General features: G+C 43.2%; 4 protein-coding genes across 5 annotated transcripts in view; 2 read left to right on the top strand and 2 right to left on the bottom strand.

The window, feature by feature from the left end:
- Positions 1-54: 54 nt before the first annotated feature.
- LOC106750122 (telomerase reverse transcriptase-like) lies at positions 55-3,406 on the top strand. Of its 2 annotated transcripts, XR_001374914.1 has the most exons (8): positions 55-334; positions 536-1,199; positions 1,329-1,663; positions 1,741-1,946; positions 2,038-2,258; positions 2,334-2,527; positions 2,609-2,823; positions 3,300-3,406. XR_001374914.1 is itself a non-coding variant. In XM_014630228.1 (7 exons), exons 1-7 carry the CDS (start codon positions 237-239, stop codon positions 2,742-2,744), a joined length of 1,854 nt encoding a protein of 617 aa, XP_014485714.1. In that variant the 5' UTR covers positions 55-236; the 3' UTR covers positions 2,745-3,047. The 2 variants fall into 2 exon arrangements, 1 of the variants encoding a protein (XP_014485714.1); XM_014630228.1 differs by lacking the exon at positions 3,300-3,406 and having other exon boundaries at positions 2,609-3,047.
- On the bottom strand, positions 2,747-5,749 carry LOC106750124 (odorant receptor 67a-like). Its single transcript, XM_014630231.1, has 8 exons — positions 5,275-5,749; positions 4,958-5,075; positions 4,353-4,602; positions 3,998-4,120; positions 3,742-3,832; positions 3,412-3,548; positions 3,089-3,221; positions 2,747-2,891 (listed from the first exon to the last, which is right to left on the bottom strand). The coding sequence occupies exons 1-8, from the start codon at positions 5,401-5,403 to the stop codon at positions 2,841-2,843; spliced, it is 1,032 nt and encodes a 343-aa protein (XP_014485717.1). The 5' UTR covers positions 5,404-5,749; the 3' UTR covers positions 2,747-2,840.
- Positions 5,750-5,943: 194 nt separating this feature from the next.
- LOC106750129 lies at positions 5,944-14,922 on the top strand. The gene is made up of 18 exons (XM_014630237.1): positions 5,944-6,893; positions 7,243-7,316; positions 8,200-8,282; positions 8,552-8,756; positions 9,046-9,423; positions 9,620-9,818; positions 9,913-10,098; positions 10,410-10,555; positions 10,653-10,754; positions 10,891-11,008; positions 11,121-11,253; positions 11,351-11,582; positions 11,710-11,919; positions 12,029-12,140; positions 12,236-12,434; positions 12,529-12,662; positions 12,795-13,139; positions 13,304-14,922. The coding sequence occupies exons 1-18, from the start codon at positions 6,864-6,866 to the stop codon at positions 13,430-13,432; spliced, it is 3,015 nt and encodes a 1,004-aa protein (XP_014485723.1). The 5' UTR covers positions 5,944-6,863; the 3' UTR covers positions 13,433-14,922.
- LOC106750128 overlaps positions 13,581-19,243 on the bottom strand; it is a 48,758-nt gene continuing 43,095 nt past the window's right edge. The window contains exons 49-57 of the mRNA XM_014630235.1: positions 18,609-18,771; positions 17,630-17,962; positions 17,135-17,432; positions 16,919-17,060; positions 16,665-16,864; positions 16,421-16,573; positions 16,201-16,324; positions 15,257-16,076; positions 13,581-15,152 (exon numbers count right to left, since the gene is read on the bottom strand). Of these exons, the coding sequence (XP_014485721.1) occupies positions 14,920-15,152; positions 15,257-16,076; positions 16,201-16,324; positions 16,421-16,573; positions 16,665-16,864; positions 16,919-17,060; positions 17,135-17,432; positions 17,630-17,962; positions 18,609-18,771 (2,466 nt within the window). The 3' untranslated portion in view covers positions 13,581-14,919. The remainder of the gene's footprint in view (positions 15,153-15,256; positions 16,077-16,200; positions 16,325-16,420; positions 16,574-16,664; positions 16,865-16,918; positions 17,061-17,134; positions 17,433-17,629; positions 17,963-18,608; positions 18,772-19,243) is intronic.

Raw genomic sequence — 19,243 nt, 5'->3', positions numbered from 1 at the left:
TGCATAATTTGTGTTGGCAAAGAGCCATTTCATTGGCTGTGTATCATCTGGAGATCTCGATGTAACACGACTAAGACTCTGGCTAGATCTAAACATAATTTATAACGTGTATACCACCATCAAGGAGCAAAAAGAGATTGAAACATATATAAAGAGCATATATATCGAACACACGAATCGCCTATCCTTATTAATTCTACTCAATTATCGTTTCGCTGAATGTAGTTAGTGTTATTATGACAGCTATAAATCGTTTGGACTTGCAGTTAAGCAATACAATATCTAATGCAAATCATAGGAATCTTCTGATGAACATGCAAAGGACTTGCCAAAGGTGAGAGTTTTTTTTGTTACTTATTGAGTATAATGTATTTATGAGATATATACCGAAATAAGTATGTTATTGAATCTCTGTTTGTGAACTTCTCTCAGCATGATTTATATTCTCTTACTTTTAGGGAAATGATATAATTATGGTACAATTAAACTTAAAAACTTTTGCTTATTTTCTCCTGTAACTCAGCTTTATTTTTAGGAAAAGACCATTTCAATGGAGGGACCAAAACCAAAGAAACACAAAACGTAGAAAGAATGAATTAGCACCACAATTTAGTCACCAATATTTGGCATTTATTCCAATTAATAAATATAATTCCGAGGTGAAATTGTTTGAATCTAGATCTCAACTCAGAAAAACAGCTTGCACAAGAGCAAAAATTTCAAAATTTCACATTTTAGAGACAGAAAATACTAGTCAAGATATATTTCATAAGATTATAAGTATGAAAGTTGGGCTCCAAGAAAATGATGAGCATATTGATTTTTCTAATATTTCCCCAACACTCTCACCTATATTAGAAAAATTCAAAAAGCAACATAAGAAATTTAAATATCTTGATGAATTAAAAAATATAATGAAAAAAGCAGAGAAAAAGTTAGCAAAACAGAGATACAAGGGTCAAATACATGTATATTTATTAAAATCTTTTTTTGGTTATATATTATACAAAAATGTTCCATTAGAATTATTTGGAACAAGGCAAAATTTCAAAGCTGTGAAGAAAACTGTGCACCATCTCCTGAAAACTCACCCTATAAAGGAGAAAATTAAAAGAAAAAATGAACATCTAAATAAGGGAAGAGATATAATTACTGCAGTAGGATCATTAAGCATAGAACCATTATTGAAAAAGCTTGATGTAGGTTTTTATTTGCGAATAGAACATAAATTGTGGCTTTAATTTTAGTTTTATCAGGAGTATTATCTTTTCTTTTTATTAACTTACTAACTGGAATATCTAATATTTACTATAAGCTTGTCTTTGCAGGTTTCCAAAATTGAATGGTTGTATCCACTAAAAAATATAAAAGAAAAATGGATCATCATACTCAAATTGTTGCATTGGTTTTTTGCACAATATATCATAAAAATTTTACATAAATATACAGTATTAATAGGAATAAGACAACAATGGGTTTATATTACAAAAGATGACTGGTGTCAAATACAGGATGCATTTATAAATGAAAAAGTAAAAGCGGGTGATCTTATATTGGTTAAACAGACGTTTGTATACGACAAACAGGCAACACAGAATACATTAGATTGTATTAAGAAATACAGATTGGTTCCAAATTCTCTTGGATTAAGAGTTATAGCAATGTATATACATAAATAAGACAATAGCCTTAAATATTATTACTTGTATATCATTTTGAAAACATTGTATTTCATTTTAGGTGCAAAGATGAAAAAAATTCTCTCATTATCGGGATTATTATGACATTTTTGCAGCAATTATATTGCAAATATTTTATATATGAAGAAGAAATTCCAACTGTTCAACGTTGTATTCAACAAATTCTTAATTTTAAAAAGTTAAACAAAACTAACTTGTATTATGTGCATTGTGATATACAAGACGCGTTTGGGTCAATAATACAAGGTATAATTTATATCATTTATTTGACATCTAGATTTAAAAAAAAGATATTTGCCAATCAAGTAAACACATAACAAACTATTCTATTTTACAGAGAAATTACTTAACATCATTAAAACATGTGTTAAACAACATTTGCCCCTTTATCTTAGCATGTGTAAATGCAGAAAAGAGAAAAAATATGTTATCGAGAACATAGGACTGTTTCAAGAAATGTTGCCATTAAAAAATATCCGTATAATCGATAAAAAACCTACAATGGTAGGATGTAACAAATTGATCCCTAAGATCTCTAAATTATTATTAAAACAAAAGGTAAAACCGAATTAAATATTAAATTAAAGTTGCAAATTATGTTAATATTTCATTTTCTTTCTTTTGTTTATATAGATTAAATTATATGGTAAAGAATACTTGATAAAAACTGGTGTACCACAAGGCTTGCGGTTGTCGCCAATTTTTTCTGATATCTATTATCAAGACATGTGCAATAAGTTGTTCCCCAAATTTAAAAGCAGCGGGCTTTTGTGTAGATATGTCGACGATATCTTGTTTATCACTAAGGAAAAGATATACGCAGAAGAGTAAGAATTGAGCTTCTTTGATAATCTAATAATTGTGTACCACAGACAGAAATTTTACTTGTTTCGATATTTTTTGTATAGGTTTCTAAAATTAGTCAGGAAAGGTATACCCGAATATAATGTGAAATTCAAACTGAACCAAATAAAAACGAACGTAGAATTGCCAGTCTACAAACCCACGAAAGTAAAATATATAGGAAAGCTCATATATATATAAATCCGGTCGTGAACAACAAGATTGCGTACTCGTCCTCGTTTTCCAGAGGATCCACAGTACAGCGAGATCAATTTATGAGGTACGGAAGCGATTTAATCATCGCATCGACCGCAGCATCGTGAAATAGGACATGGATGCGCGAACGATCTTGAAGTAAAACAGACAGTATTAAAGTCACAATATTTATATATAATGAATATCGATGTCATTTTTGTTATAAGTAATCGCAGTCAGTGCGAATATGAAATATTTGCGAATTTTTCGATAATTTACTTCCCGCACTACTTCTCATTCGATAAATATATAATATTTTTCGTTCAACGCGTGCAATGCGCACATCTTACCGTGGAAAAGGTATCCATGGATATAACGAACATTTTTCCCGCCGTTAACACACAAGGTTCTTGCGTTCTCATCAGCATGAAGATTAAGATCTTTCTCGTTCTGAACGAGACGTGATACCACGCCGTGTTTATCCTGCAAAAGGAAAAATATTAATTGTGTTACATAAGCGATATATCCGAAGTTGATTAAGATTTTTTTCTGTTTTTCTAGTTTAATTTAGTAATCGAAATGAGAGTGAGAGAAAATCGCGATTCATCTGATCAGATGCGACGTACGTTGATGAGAAAATTACAGAGTGTTCGTTTTTTACGTTTATACGTACAAGCTGGTGTGAATATGTACGCTGTGGTCGATCAGTCGCTGTGCTTGAAAACTCTCGAAAAACAGGTGCACTAACAAGGCACATGCGAATGTTATTTGTCTTAGAAATTCCGACGGCTTGTCTATGTTTGTCATTGCCTAAATAGAATCGACATTCTAAATATTGCGACAAAATTTAGTTCAACCTAATTAAAAATTATAATTATTCCTATTGTTCACCATCTACTTTCTATATGCTCTTTCCTAGTTTTTTATATAATTAGCGAAATATCTCAGGACTTCTCGAAATAATACGCCGACCATGTCCAAAATATAAATGAAGTGAACGTACCGTGACGCCCGTCATGCTTACGATAAGCATATTGAAACCTGCTACGAAGAGAAACATCGGGCTGAACACGGCTTCCACGAGATTGGCGAACCTTGCGGGAATATATGAATTTGATACGTTTGAATCAGAGCATATATATTAGCTGGCATACATATATATATTTTTTTCAAAGAATTTAACACGTGACTAGAGTTTTACAAGTGACTAGAGGACGGTAAAACCGACTACAGCGTAGTCTACGTTTTGCGGCGCAAACCTTAGAGCTTTCTTATGTGTGTAAATGCTCTTTATTATGTTTCTATACGGTTCATCGTTCTCAACAGGTGGATTGATATCCACCGTTAGCTTCTCTTCCTTTATTATGTTCTCCACTTGTTGCCTGAAACAATCGACACGAGTTCTCCAAGGTTGCCTTTCCTGTTTATTTGATACTTTGCGTTCCAAGTTTGATTTGAAACTTGCCTCGCGTGAGATACTTAAAACGCATCTGGTATCCAATAGGAAAATCTATTTTTCCTGACAATTACGAAAAGAAAAACCAATTCTTCTGTAAATACAGATCTTAATGTACCGCGAGAGAACCGACGAGCGTATGTCGGAGAGATTCTCACCCGATGATCGCAAACAGTCCGCAAACGTGCTGCACCATAATCACGTACATCGTGTCTGTCGCAATAGCTATCGTCACACAGATCACAGCTGTGATATATCCGTGAATTAAAATCGGGAAGTAATATTTGTCCATGTCGATGTAATACTCGACTTCGTGTAATAACGGTCGAGCCGTATCGTTCGAGGAGCCGAGTAATAACGGTTGCAACGGCACCAACATGAATAACACCAGCGCGGAATAAAAGGAGCCTAAACACACCCGAACGTTTCCTTTCGCAGGTTTTCAACTCGTCGTTGCGATTTTTGGAATAGAACTGTCCACGATTCTTATCAGAGCAATTCAATTCAATGACAAAAGGATAGGATTCGATTCCGCAGGTAGAAGAGAAAAATCACGATAACATCATAAAATAACATCAGAATGATGGAAAAATGTTTGAAAAGTGAGTTTTTGTAGAAATTTTCTTATCATTTTAGCGTCATCGTGATTTTCTGTTCTACCTAGAACGTCGCTGTGCTAAATAATGCTAAATAATTTCGTGAACGATTTCCTGAAACTTTCTCCAGGATTCTTCCGCTTTCTTACTTATAAAATCGTGCTCACCCGCGTAGATAACTGTAAACTTGCGTCCATTTCGTGCGTATTTGTTAAGAATCTCAACGCTTGTAGGCGTCGATAGCGCCTGCCAATCGTCTTGTATTTGCTCGAAAAGCGCCCTGATCTACAATTAGACTTCATTATATAGAGCGACTTGTTCCAAATTCTCAACGCGCTTGAGCTTTTGTATTCGCCAATCGTTTAAATAATTATCGCCAGGGTCGGCGATAACATAATTTCCTCTACACGATCAACGTATCTAAAAAAAATGTGTGTACAAAGATAGGCGGAAACGATTGCGAAATTTTCTTAAGGTCACACACCTCCGTCGCCTTCGATATGCAAGTGAAGAACTTGGCTCCGCAGCCCATATCGACCACCAATGGCGAGAGGGAATCGATGAAGACGTCCATATCGTCAATGGAGAGCAAACCGCATACCTTAAAACGCATGTTTAAAACGTGCAATTATAGATATAAAATAGATAATATGAAGAATTAAATAAAACCAAAAAAAAAGGATACACGCGCGGGAAAAACAACTCCGTTAATGTAACTGAAGTTTCCGTTGCCTGCGTTGCCAGACGAAAACTTGATTGTAAAAACAGGAAGACTTCTGTAAAAGATTTCTATTCAGTCAATCATACTCGGTTGTTTCAATCGAGTTTTAATGCAGCTGAATACTCAAACAAGCGTGTTCAATTGCAGTAACAGACATATCTTTTCCTTTCCCAGAGATTTAGTTGCAATAACTGAGATTTCTTTCCGTGCGGTGCTCGTTGGATAAACAATTCCAAATTTCAAAGTTCGCGACACCCGAAAACACTCCTCGGTTGTACCTTGGCGACGAATTGGGAGCCAGCTAAAGACACTATAATAACGATAATAGCGTTGCTTCTTCTGCTTGTTTGATATGGCCATTGGCCGATCCATGACAAAAGGACTTTATTGATTCTGTAGTTGTGTCCATCGAAGAACATCATTTTGCGCAAATCATTAGACCATTGGTAGAGGACTGCGGGCAGCTTTCATCCTTCCTACCTCCACACGCGAACGTAATGACGATTGCCTTGAATAATTCTTTCTGTAGGTCTGCTGAATCGGCACAAGTGTGGTAATTATTTCAATTACTTGCTTTGTAGCCGATATGGTCAGGTGCTATCGAATAGGTCTCAAGGTTCCCCGGCTTGGGAAAGTCTATAATCTTCTTGTGCTACGTCGACACCCGGTCCTTCGTACACATCGATGAGCACGGTTACCTTCGCGCGCGGAATTGGCTGTCATTACGTCAAATTTGCATCCGTCAACCGGCGATACAAAGACTCACACGCGATCGTTCGTGGAAAACATTTGATATTCGTGGAAAGTTGTCATTCTCTTCCGGCACGGAGACGCGAATAACTCTTCCCGAACGTCTTCGCGTTTGAAATTTCAAGCGATTCTTTGAAGAAACTTGGAACGAGTCCATGCATGGTATATTTTATACGTTAGTTAAGTAAATAGGAAGTATATTTATGCGGGAAGTTATTTAACGAGTGAATTATTTCATGAAATTAAGGAGCATGACATTTTCTTCGCTGTACGCTCGAATGATGCAATTTAGACGTTTTTTTTTAAATTTCTCGACGACCTTCGATTCGGAAATAATTCTTCATTTCGAAAAGGGAACGCGACGGGAGGGACGTTCTCTTGTCAATCGCTTTCATCTGTCAGCTGTTAAGTTTCCAGGGCCTTTTCGGACACGCGCACGCTGCTCCCTTACAAATGTCCCGTTCGTGTTAAACGTCACAGCATACCCATTTATATACAATATATATTTTTACCGCTTTTTTTACGCCACGCGACGAAGACGAAAAAGGAGCGAGTCCCAGTCGTTATTATGCCGAGTCATCCTTTGGACGTGATTACGTAACATGCGAAGAGGCTGCGCACGTTATGACGACGTGAGTGTAACCGTATAAACGAGATGCGTGAAACATTCAACGTGGTCAATTATTTGCCGATCTTGTTTGTAAAGAGCACGCCGACGGTGATGTCGCGATTTTTTGGAAAAAGAGAGAGCGAGCGATTTCTCGACCGACCGATCGGATTCCTCGTCAGTGCTAATTACGACATTAATTTTTTTAATTGTGACGTTAATTTACGTATCATGACGTACACTTGATAGCTTAAGACAAATTAGAATTAAGATTCATTAAAATATGATCATTTTATATTTACGTTTTCAAAATATAATTTTAATATCTAATCAGACTCGATAAAGAATACTTAATTGCTCGATCGTGTTCGCAGAGGCATTTCGACACCTCTACAACCGCCGAGGACGATTCGTGTTTCTCATCGGAACTCAACCTTCTAAATCCGAGGTAATGCATTCTGCGATTCCACTTCATAAAGTAGGCAGAGTAAAAAATGTATCAGATCCAAGCAAATAATTATTCCAATATTCCTTAGCAAATTTTTACTGGAATTAAATGAAATTTACTTGGAAAATATTTTACTTGGATCAAGTAAATATTATTTGGTCCAGTTAAAGATTCGAACATCGGAATAATTCTTTATTTGAATCTAACACTTCCTCCCTGCGTACTTTCTGTCTTTTCCGTTTGAGAAGGTAGTATGATCATTTCTTTTTGACTTTTCCAGAGTGACACGGTCTTGTCGTAGGTCACGGCTCGCGTGTCGAACATTGAGGTACGAGGCGGGCGATCAGCTGAATCTTCTCGAACCGCCGTCGGGATCGTCGCGCTGCTCTCAGCAGCTGTTCGTTGCCAGAAAAGCCGCGGCAAAATTACGTAAGTGATGTAAGTGTTAACGAGACTCACGTGTGCGATGTCACGCGGAGTTGGTCTCGGGAAGAACGCGGGACGGATTGTTCCGCTCGCCACGAGCGGTTCTTCACACGCGTGTGTTACCTCGCGGAGACGCGCGTTTCAGTTACCGAAGGAGGGCCCGGCGAGATCGCGACGTCGCGACGCATCGGCTCTCCCGCGTCGTGCAGCCGTTCGAGGAGATATGAGGTAAGGTCAAACTCGAGTTTACGTCGCGAACACTTCGGATTCAAGCCGTTGCTCTCGAATCTTTCGTAGCCACAAGTGACTTTCGAAGGGAGGTGCTCGCTGGCCGACGGTGAAGCGTTCGGCCGTGAACTCGGCGAGAGGCTTTGGTAACTATCCCGGAAGTTAACTCTTGCTCACGCGAGCTTCTTAAGCTTCCAAGCCGCGAGTCGTTTCATTGTCTCCTTTTAAGGCGCCTAATGTACTGTGGTGACAGCAGGAAGGAGAGCAGCACACCGCGGATCGTAAGACTGATTCGACGGAACAGCAGGAAACGTGAGTATCCCGTCAGAGACTGGGTCATCCAGATGGCACAAAATGTCCGAAGAAATCATCCAGAATGTGTCCAGGATGCCACAAGGAGTGTCTTAGAACGTCCCGAGCGCATCCTGAACGATCTCAGGATATCTTCTGGGGGATTTCCTCGGCTCTTGCTGCCTCCTCAACCCGAAGAACTACACTGAGAACAAAATATCTTCGCACTTTTCTTAACGTGAACTTCTCCTTGCGTGATCGATCCCGTCTTCAGCTTGAGCTTCTTGCAGGCGACCTCAAAGCGGATCGATCAGCGACTTTCAGTCGGCCGCGAGAAGACAACAGCAAGAGCAGCGTCGTCGTGCTCTATCACGGGAGGTCCAGCACGCCTCCGTCCTCCACCTCGAAGGTGCCTGTGCGACTTTCGAAGTCCGATCAAACGGTGGCAGCGATAACGTCGCGACCGGAAACCGCGAGCTCCGCGCTACCTGACAAGTGAGCGCATCTGTTTGCGGTAGAATGATGAAAGTTTATAGTTTTGATTGTGCCCACAGTGATGTCACAATACTCTGACAACGTCGGATCGACCATAAAATGATAATCATCATTGTGAAATAGCGATCATAAAATGACGACCAAAACCATGAAAGTTACTTCCATGTGTTTAAGATAATTTTAAATTAAACTTACAAATTTTTTTATGTAATATTTCAACTTGATAAAAACTAATTTCTCATAAAATTGATTATTAATATATCGTATATTGGGAAATGTGTTTGGAAAGGACAAAGATAGTGGAGACTCCGGAAACTCGGTCACCGAGATATCCGCTACCTCGGCGGAAGCTCACCTCTCGACGGTACCGTCGTGCGTCGAGGCAGCAGCATTCTCTGCACGTAAACATCTATCACGAGAACCAAGTGGAAGGGTTCGTATCGGCGTTACAGCGTCCTCGGGTCGTGCCTGAAAGGCAGATAGGAGAAGGCTTGAAGGAATCTAAGTGCACAGCTGATACTCCCAGAGCTCCTATCAGGTCTCAAGAGAAGACGAGCGAGAACGCGACTCGCAGCCGAAGGCCGCAGAAGTGTGTCGAAGGCAAGCGAGTTTGGAAGAAGCAATGCTCGCCGATTGACGCTTCGAAACCTGCGGACCATCGTCCAAGGTAGTAGATTCGAGACGCAATCTCGCTTAAAACCAGCGCAAATTCGTCGTTTCACTCTTCGATTTCAAACGAAATCCGACGGGTTCAGAGCGGAAGAATTCATTCCACACGCATGAAAAGTCACTCGATTTTGAGTGACTCCGCTGTCACTCTACTTCTCGAGTGGAATTTCACTCAGAGAGCTACAACCTTGCAGACAGGTGGAAGCGAGCGACGTAATAGGCCGAAAGCAAGCGATACCTAGCTCGAATCTGAGCTCTTTGATCCAACGGACGCAATCGCGCGCCAAGGAAGCGAACCCGACGTTCATCAGCGTGAACGAGGCTGACGAGGCAAATCGTGTGTTTCCCTTTCGAGCTACACCCAGCGGTAATCTCAAGATCATCCCGAATCAGGTAAAGAGGCACTCGTAGGTTCAAGTAGCTGCCACCTTGGGACTCCCCCGGAGTCAGGAATGTCGATCACCGAGCAGACGCATAGCCCTTCTAGGTGGTGTTCGAGTCGAAGAAATTCAGCGTTCTGGTCGCCGATCCGCGACGCACGAAGGTCAACGTCAAAGCGGAGTTTGGCCGACCTGGTTTCGATAGTGGCACATTTCTTCCCGATTCCGCGAGTCGAGCGAAATACGTTGATCTGCCGCCTGGCGTCACACCGTCTACGATCGATCAGTTGCAGGTGAAATTAAATTAACACTTTATTTTATGATTTACTAAAAGAGCAACATGTACGTGTGTGAGCCTCTCCGAAGTCAAGCTGATCAACTTGATTTTTTGTAAATGGGAACGGTATAGATTTCTCGACTTTGATGCAACGATAATGTGAATAAAGTTTCGAAATGGTTTGAATATTTTTTCTCGATGCAGTTCGAAACGGTGATCCAATGAGAGTAAAGTTAAGTAAGTTCTCTCATTGGACCATCGGCTGCGTTCCGAACTGAGAGGACGTGTTCGAAGCGTTTTGAAACCCTGTGTACCTTGCAATATCAGGCGCAGAAGAAGTTACCTTACATCGAAGCGAGCTACAAGCCGCGAACTCAACCAAGTACGAAGTTTATTCCGTCGGAAATGGCAGAGAGACAACCTCAAGTATCGGCTCACCAACCATCACCGACAAATGAAGTTCCACTCGCCTCGTTAGTTTCGTTCACGTTTTCCGCACGTAAATTTTGAGGATAGTGTAGGTATCTTGAAAATAACTACTTTCACACCATCTCTCCTCTCCGCGAGCAGGCTGGGTTTTACAAACGAGCAACCGATCAATTGGGACAATATCATTCTCCCGGAGAAGACCGACCTGTATCAGGAATTAGCCAAGCGTATCACAAACTACAAGTAAGAACAGAATTTTGAACGATAAAATTTTGGGCTGTATAACGACACGCTACATTTTGCCAAAAAGTCATTTTGCTGTATACAAATTTAGTCATATTGAAATATGTTTCATTCGTTTGTTCCGTGCCGCTGAAAGGAACGCCGATTGCGTCGTCCGAATCGATCAGGATGAATTTTACTGTCATCTGCTTGTACTGCAAAGTTACAGCATGTTTTTCGACGAGAAGAATTGCAAGGATATTGATTTGTCTGGTGTAAGCTCTCTTTCTCTCGTTTGTGTCCAACTGCTCGATCAAAGAATTGCCACAGTTCGTCCATTGACATGATTAGGATGAAAACTTGATCGATTATACCCGTCGAATGTAGAGCAACGTGAGTTCTAAGGCCTTCTCTATCATTTACGACTGGATGATCAGTCCAACCAGCGAAAGCTACCAGCTGTTACGAAGAGATAATATCCTGGAGATCTTCATGGCCGCGCAGTTCCTCGGCATCAAAGGTGTGCATTTCGTCTTGCACTTAAAGTTTGTATTTCAAGCGAAATGTAAGAGGTATATTAACGGGATCGCTCCTCTCAAATCTTGTACTTTACAAAGAGCTGGAAGAACAATGCTGGGCGTTCATTGACAATGACGAGCTCTTCTCCGAGGATACTGCTTTTCTGTTGTATTTGGAAGCAAAGAAGATCGGAAACACTGCTGTGATGGAGCTGATGGTGCCGAGAATCATGAAATTCTTCTTGATGCTCGTCAGCACCAAAGACTTCTTAGAACTGTCTGTGGACGAACTTTGCCTACTGCTGAAGTCCAATTACATTTGCGTCAACAGGTACCTTATCGCGTTCGAAAGAATTTCGAGAATATTGTGTTTTTTGATCATCAAAACGTTTCGCCAGCTAAAGTTTGCGAAAGAAAAAATAAATGTACGCGACAGTAAGGAGTAATTTTCCCATCAGCGAGATGGAGGTCCTAATGTCCGCCGTGAGATGGTTGATGCACGATTGGAGCGAAAGAAAACAGCATATGCTGGATGTGCTTAGGTGTGTCCGATTTGGTCTTATAGCTCCGTGGCAATTAGTAGACGTCAAGAGGAATCCCGAAAATCCGGAATTCATGGAACTGATGTCTTACCCGGAAGTGCAAAAGATGGTGGACGACGGACTGGCGTATGGATTTTCTTATTCATCCATATGAGCTCTGTAAAACGATTCGCAGCGTGTGCAAATAAGGTCATTAATAAATGAGCGTATGTGTAATCGATATGAAATTCTGCAGGTTTGTCATCATAAAATATTGGTACGGTAATCAAACGGAAGATTACTACCACTGGATCGATTTACTCGGGCTCAGTGAACCCACAAATCGCAATTGGGCCGGGGAAGACAAAGTAATTTACGTTTTATCATCACGTGGAAGCACAGTAAACTAGATTTCTCCACCGTTTTTGAAACGAAATCTGTTGAAACACTTCTCACTTTTCAGAACTATGTCACGTATCGCGAATTTCTGCTGTACCTCGAGGAGTATCAAAAGACGAAGGTCACGGAACTGAAAGCGGGAAAGACACGTGCAAAACCCACACCTCCAAATTCTCCGCCTAAGGATTACTCGCCCTTACCGCCGGGAAGGGTACACACGGATTGCGGACAGAGTTATTGTTGCGTAGATTCGCGTCCTTCAGGTCCTTCCTTAAATCCTTTTGAAAATTTGATAACGCTAAAAATGTGGAAACTGCTCGCATCGTGATCGACGATTCCTCCTACATTTATTTTCAGAACGGTATAGCGCAACGCAAAGAGAATCGAGGAAGTACACCTCAAGAGTCGCAACCTCGTCAGGCGTATTGCTTCCGCCTGAAATCTTGACCGAATGTCTGAGCAATATGGGCAGAAACAACAATGCGAGGACGGTAAGTGAGCTTCAGAACTGTTATACAGATCCCTCTGGGACAAGCCGAAGACGCGTTAGCAATGATCACGGTGATTCGTTCGCGATTAAGTATCCACCGGACAATTTTCGCTGCGTTTTCCTCCCTTCGTAGATGAAAGCGCAATGCGATGGAAATAGAAACAGCCAATCTGTCGCTCACGAGACGAGATTTCACGGGGCGGGCGAGTCGCCACGGCGGTCTTTGGACTTCTTCAAGAGACACGCATGCGAGAGCCGTCGGAATTGCGACGATCAGCAAGGGAGAAACGTCTCGGATGGCTACAGCCGCAAGCAATGGGAACAAAACACGATGCTCCCTACGAAGAAGCAGCAGAAAGTGGTGAAGAAATCGAGGTATTCCGAGAATCGTACGGACTCGGTCAAATCCGAGGAAGAGGCGGCCACCATGATACAGGCTACGTACAGAGGATATAAAGTTAGAAGAAAATTCGACGAAGTTAGTAGAATTTAAATTGAGATGGAGACGATAGAAAATTTTTGTCGAACAAAATTTTTGTCGAACAAAATTTTTGTCGAACTATGACTAAAGTGTTTTCCATCGTCACAAGCATGCTGTAACGATTGCTGCGGCATTAATATCAATGATTATGAACCTCGCAGATTAAGAAATCATCCTCGGAGGAAAAGCAGAACGCCCAAAAAGTGGCGGAGCTATTGTCCGCGACGACCAGTCGATGCGGCTGGTTCCTTCAGAAACGCCCCACCAAACCCAGTCAAAGTGTCCAATAGTGTCGTGAATTAAAGCAAAAGTACGCGTCCAAAGAGTGCAAACGTTGCTCGCAATGTGTAACAGTTGTTTAGTAATAAATATATTTTGTAAAGAAATAAAAATATTCTCGTGAACACCAGTGTGTTCGTGTAACATTCCCACCGTAAGTGTATAGATATATTCTTTATTTTTCTATGTAAATAACTTATAGTAGTAATACAGATGTTGTTTGCCCGTCCGATATTTGGGCAGTAGTGTAACTGCCGCGCGGGTACAGCAAGTCGCGTGAACAATTCAAAGTACACTTATGCATTCAGCCGAGTATATATATATATAGTATTTTATATATATATATATATATATATATAAAATACTAGATACAATACCGTCAATCGCTTGCGAAACATCACGTGTTCAACTATGTACATGAACATCTCTCGGATTGAAATTTCCGCATTTCGTACGATAAAGTGGACCAAAACAAAAAGTGCCGATTGCGTATAAATATGTAGCGGAGGAAATCTAAACGTCTCAAAATCAACGTCTAAGTCCGATGCGAGCGTTACAAGGCTCGCATGGGCATATTTTCGATATAGGAGCGGTCGTTTTAGCGAGTATAATGATTAGCGTTTAAATAAGGACTGATCAATAAGCGGGGTTCGCGATCTCTCGATAAGTACGTGCTTCGGGTCGGGCTTCTTCGCAGATTTGGCGGCGCGATCGATCGGAGTTACAAATCTTTCGTCTATATAAAATTTCTACGGGAATAATCAGAATTATCTCGTTTTGACAATTAAAGCGAAAAGTGTGCTTTCGAACGTATTAAGGTTTTTGTACATTGAATTTCAAAATAGTTCGAACACTTTATTTCCTGATGCAGTTCGGAACACGGCCGATGGTTCAATGAGTGAACTTATTTCTCGAAGAAAGTTCTCTGATCGGACTATCGTTGCATTTCGAACTGCATCGAGCAAAAGTGTTCGAACCAAGTATTGAAACCCTGAATACTCACCTGTGTTTAGTTGATATACTGAGAAGAAAGTAGTTGAATCGAAAAAATCGGCGGTCACCTGCATTAAAAAAAAAATATTGAGTCCACTGAACAAACTATACTTTGGCTCAACAACATATTACCGATGAAATCGCAATCGTTGAATCAATTGATAACTCAGTACAGCAACTATATAACTTAATCAATGGACTAAACGTTGTGTTTGAAAATATTTGATTCGTTTAAGCAAAATTTCATTGATTCTCCCACTTTTTGTTCTCAGTGCAGATTAAAGATTGCAACACTTTCCCTCGATAAGTTGTGCATCTTATATCCAACAGAAAAATGTACATCTTTTGAGAACTTCTGAAGAACAAAGTTTCCTATTGGACACGGGATTTGTTGCAACCCTTAATTCGTCGACCGTTCAAGCACGGATTCGTCGTGTACGATGACTGAATATGTGTTCGTGCACGCGATTTGCGTATTCGAGGAGTATGCTTCAGGAAGATATTCTCATTTGTTCCAGAACGCGAAAGCCTTCTGTATCCGCTCATTGTACGGCTTCCCCGCGACTATGGCGGCGGGATACGCACGTTGCGCCGCGGACACCTGCGACGAATCGTCCGACTTCGATGCTGCGCTTTCCTTCTCGAATATCCTGGCCGTGCGGCTGACGTTTCCGGTCGGCAGGTACTTGTCGCGGCTACGTCCGATCAATATCCTTGCGTCCGCACTCTCGTCGGCAGCTGTGGGCAAATGTAGGATTTTAGCAAGGTACGTCACGCGCGGTTACGCACGCACGTGGCGGTCGATATTGTGAATTATGAGAGTTTACCGCAGTCGAACACACCTTTTCGCTCGAGATTAATTTCACACGAAGCTTTAGTCACACCACTCTTTGTAGCTACCTTGTCGTCGCTCCGGCTACTTCCCATTTCCTCGCCGCGTGCCAAACTGGCGAGAATCCCCGACGTTGAGTTCCGCCGATTTCTCACCGCATCGTCCCTCTTAGGTGTTCGTTTGCCTTCTCGGCTCGGAGCCTCGTGATCCGCTTCCTCCTTGATGGTGGACGCTATTCCCAGCTCGTCCACTTGCAACGGGAAAGTCATCTGACAGTCGTCTATCCCAGAGTCGCGGGAATCCCCCTGAAGGACTCTACAAAATGCCTGCGATCTCGGGACTATGTGTTGTTCTGCTTCGAAAGATTTCTCGACGAGCTCTTTGCCGTTTTCTTCACTCTTTTCCGCGATCTGCAAATGCACCGTGGCATCTTGCTTTGGGATTAATTCGATGTCAGCCTGCTCCGAAAAGCAACTGCTTCCTCCTTTCGTCGATAACTCTTCGACCGAGTCTATATTTCGGAACTCCTCGTGATCGACCGTTCGTGCTAATTCATTTATACCGGCAGCTTCTTCTTTCTGACAAGTTACCTCCTGTTTCTTCATATTTCTTTCCATCACGAAGGAGGAAAAATGCGTACTTTCCGCCTCGGTCCCCTCCGCGCCTGCCTCGATACGTTCCGTACTTTCATCGACGGGACATTGCATCTCGAGGCTGTCGAACTGTTTCTCAAGCGTAGGCGACGATTCCGCTGTTGTCGTGGGGCTACGTCTGCTGTACGCCGAGAGCATCGCCATTCTTCCCAACGCACGAATGGCGTTTCCCGTTTTCTGTCGAAATAAACAACCAAACGCGCGCACACTCGAAGCTTCAATGCATGCATGCTGACATTATCTCGAGTCATTCTAACGTCTCTGACAAAACAAAAGACTTCGCGAAGTCATCGACACTTACCTGCCACTTTCTCCGTACGATGAATTTCTTCAGTTTTTCCGTCGGCAAGACCACTCTGCTCATGGCTGCGTTATGTTGCGCCATCCAGGGGTGGCTCAGACACTGTGTGGCCGACATGCGCAACCTGCGTCGAAGAAATCGGTGTGCAACATGTTCGCGTGGTATCGGAGGCTGAGTACCTCCGGAATTGAAAAGCAGAAAAATAAGAAGCAACACGTACTCCTTCCGCTTGATGAGCAGGCCGCTGATGAAGTCCTTGGCGTCGTTCGAAACAGCGTCGAAGGCTTCGTCTTCCAAGTCGTAATCCGCTCGCGTGATATTGGCGAAAGTTTCGGCATCGTTGTCTCCCATGAACGGCGACAAGCCAGTCAATCTACGATCGTCGTTAGCAACGTCAGACTTTGCGCAGTCGAGCACACGTGTGCCGTTTAAAAATAACTGTCCCGAAGGGGAGCGACACTCACAGAACGTAACAGATCACACCGACGCTCCACATGTCCGACTCGGTGCCGATGGGCTCGTAACTGATGATCTCCGGTGGAATGAATTCCGGGGTACCGAAAAGCACTCTGACCGGCGTGTCGGGTTTCAGCGTTTGAGCCAGTCCAAAGTCGATCAGTTTGATCTGGTGAGAAGTGCGCGTACGACACATCACGTTCTCTGGCTGTAAAACGACAGAAATGAAAAAGTCCACTTAAGTCGGTCTGACGACGCTTACTTTCAAGTCCAGATGCACGATTTTGTTTCGATGCATGTACTCGACACCCTCGCAGATCTGTCTCATGAAGAGGATGCTGTCCCTCTCGGTCAAGGTGAAATCGTCGGCCACTACCCTCTCGAACAGTTCACCACCTGAAATACTGCGGAAGGATCATCTTCGTTGCGATTTAATATTCCGATGACTGATTTCACCACCGATATCATGTTTACTCACTACTCCATGACCATCACGGTCTCACGAGGACTCTCGTAAGCCGCGGCCAACAGCAGGAGCTTCGGATGCCTCAACACGTTCATAATCCTGATCTCTTCGCGCACTTGCTCGCGATCCTTCGCCTTGATCGTCCTGACGAATTTCGCGGCGAAACACATGCCCGTCGTGCGCTCGATCGCCTTCTTCACTATGCCGTATCGGCCCTTGCCTAGTTCCTCGTGAACGTCGTATCTCTCGTCGAAGACGAGGCCCTCTTCCGGCTCTACTATGCGAGGCTCGAAGCTCGGCTCGAAATTGTCTGAAAAAGGAACGATTCTTGTTTACAACGACTGTCATTGTTGACACACATTGGAGTGCGTAAAATTCGCTCGACGATCCGGAGCGAAGGATTCACTGCATTCAAGTAAAACGTCACTCCGGTGACTAATGTCCGAGTGGGATTTTACTTGAGGAAGTTTGAGAAACACAAATGAAGTCAATCGCGTGTTCGTTCACCTTCCTCCTCCTCTTGCAACATCGTCTGTCCTGGCTTCGGGATTCTCACAGGATCGGACTCGAGGCCGGGATCACTCAGCCCGTGGATATTTCCAGCTCGGACGCGGAAGCGATAACTTTCGCCTGGTAGCACGAAATCCGTCGGTACCGTTTGACTCAGCGAATGACAGGACTCGGCGATTACCCTCCACGTGCTTTCACCGGCGCGTCTCGCCTCCACGGTATACCCGATCACGGTGCGACCTCCGTCGTAAGGTGGCGATCGCCAGACGATCGTGGCCTGGCCGGCGCTCAGGTTCGCACCAGTTCGACCTGCGGGTGGCTCCGGTGGGCCTGGACGAAGACCTTGTCTCACGAGCTATTCGAGCACTGTGCGCGTTTCCTCGAGCGACCCGTCGCGACGCTTCGTTATCTCGTATGAACCGTGGGATTAATTTCAATTACACGATGACGAGAAGTAAGACGGCAGCAGAACTGATAACGCCGCGCGACCGAGTACGCTTCCCTTCTCACGGTACACGCGCGTCTTCGGCGACACACGGTGATCTCAAGGAAAGAGGAAGAAGAGGTGGAGCTGATACCGAAGCGAGCGACGGTGGAAGCGCGGGAAGGAGGAATTATTGCGCGGTGTGTCACGTGAGACTGCCGTCTGCCTTGTACGCGAAGAGTAGAGGAACTGGACCGTGCAACGCACGCACTTACGCACGTGGAACAATGCGACGCGAGCACTCGTCTCAAAATCACGCTCGCGAACGTGGAAGGCGGAAATCTGTTTCTCCACCGAAAATATACCCGTCGATTACGTTATCGCCGAGACTAATTAAGTTCAATTAAGCCGAGACGGCGAAGTTGGCCGCAAAGCTCGGGCGGCGCGTCGCGACGGTTCCCTCTCTCTCTTTCGTTATTCGCACACGCGTATATATATATATATATATGCACGGAAAATTGCGAACACGCGACCGACATGGCAAATGCTCACCTTCCACGGCCAAGCTGAAGAACCTGCGTTCTTTGCCCGCCGAATTCTCCACCGAGACCTCGTACTTCCCGGCGTGGTCGTATGTTACGTCGTCCAATGTCAGACAGGACACGCCGGCCCCGTTGGTGATACTGATCTTCTCGCCCGGGAGCAGTTGCCGATTCTTAAATCGAAATCGTTGGTACTTTACCTGCGTTTACCTGCGCGAGTGTAGAGTACGCTCGGAACGCTCCGCGCGATCTCCCCGAAAAATTCCGGTGGCGCGCTCGCGCAGCTGGCGTTAATTAACATTATTTGCGCCGTGCGATATTGCTTTCCGCGCTATTGGCGCCGAAATTGACGCAACATCGTGGATAATGTTGATTAATCGGCAGCTGCGTGCTTGGTTGGCCGGCGAACGAGAAGTGAGACGGGCGAGCGAGCGAACGAACGAACGATACGACCGATCTTGTGTGTACCAACACCGATTGAATTGCGTCAAGTTGACACGAGTAACAGTGATATTGTTGCTTCTGGCGCACCTGGAATCGGGAGACTGATTTTCACCTCAAATCACTTGCAAATAGACAAGGATAGATGATCCTTTATACAGAATACAGCGAACACGAGTGGACGACTTTTATTACACGAATTTC

This window comes from Dinoponera quadriceps, unplaced genomic scaffold (assembly GCF_001313825.1).
Source record: "Dinoponera quadriceps isolate SergipeBrazil2010 unplaced genomic scaffold, ASM131382v1 scaffold4585, whole genome shotgun sequence".
Taxonomy (NCBI): domain Eukaryota; kingdom Metazoa; phylum Arthropoda; class Insecta; order Hymenoptera; family Formicidae; genus Dinoponera; species Dinoponera quadriceps.
The sequence above is the reverse complement of the archived record's forward strand: the minus strand, read 5'-3'. Positions and strand labels throughout refer to the sequence as shown.

Bases quoted from the DNA above. Each gene is read 5' to 3' on its own strand.
- LOC106750129 (XM_014630237.1), top strand. From the start codon at position 6,864: ATGCGAAGAGGCTGCGCACGTTATGACGAC. The intron at 11,920-12,028 runs GTATGGATTTTC...GAAATTCTGCAG, and splicing joins ATGGTGGACGACGGACTGGC to GTTTGTCATCATAAAATATT. The intron at 13,140-13,303 runs GTTAGTAGAATT...TGAACCTCGCAG, and splicing joins TTAGAAGAAAATTCGACGAA to ATTAAGAAATCATCCTCGGA.
- LOC106750124 (XM_014630231.1), bottom strand. From the start codon at position 5,403: ATGCGTTTTAAGGTATGCGGTTTGCTCTCCATTGACGATATGGACGTC. The intron at 4,603-4,957 runs GTGAGCACGATT...GGGTGTGTTTAG, and splicing joins GTTTACAGTTATCTACGCGG to GCTCCTTTTATTCCGCGCTG. The intron at 4,121-4,352 runs GTGAGAATCTCT...CGATTGTTTCAG, and splicing joins GGACTGTTTGCGATCATCGG to GCAACAAGTGGAGAACATAA.
- LOC106750122 (XM_014630228.1), top strand. From the start codon at position 237: ATGACAGCTATAAATCGTTTGGACTTGCAGTTAAGCAATACAATATCT. The intron at 1,200-1,328 runs GTAGGTTTTTAT...TTGTCTTTGCAG, and splicing joins CATTATTGAAAAAGCTTGAT to GTTTCCAAAATTGAATGGTT. The intron at 1,947-2,037 runs GTATAATTTATA...TCTATTTTACAG, and splicing joins GTTTGGGTCAATAATACAAG to AGAAATTACTTAACATCATT.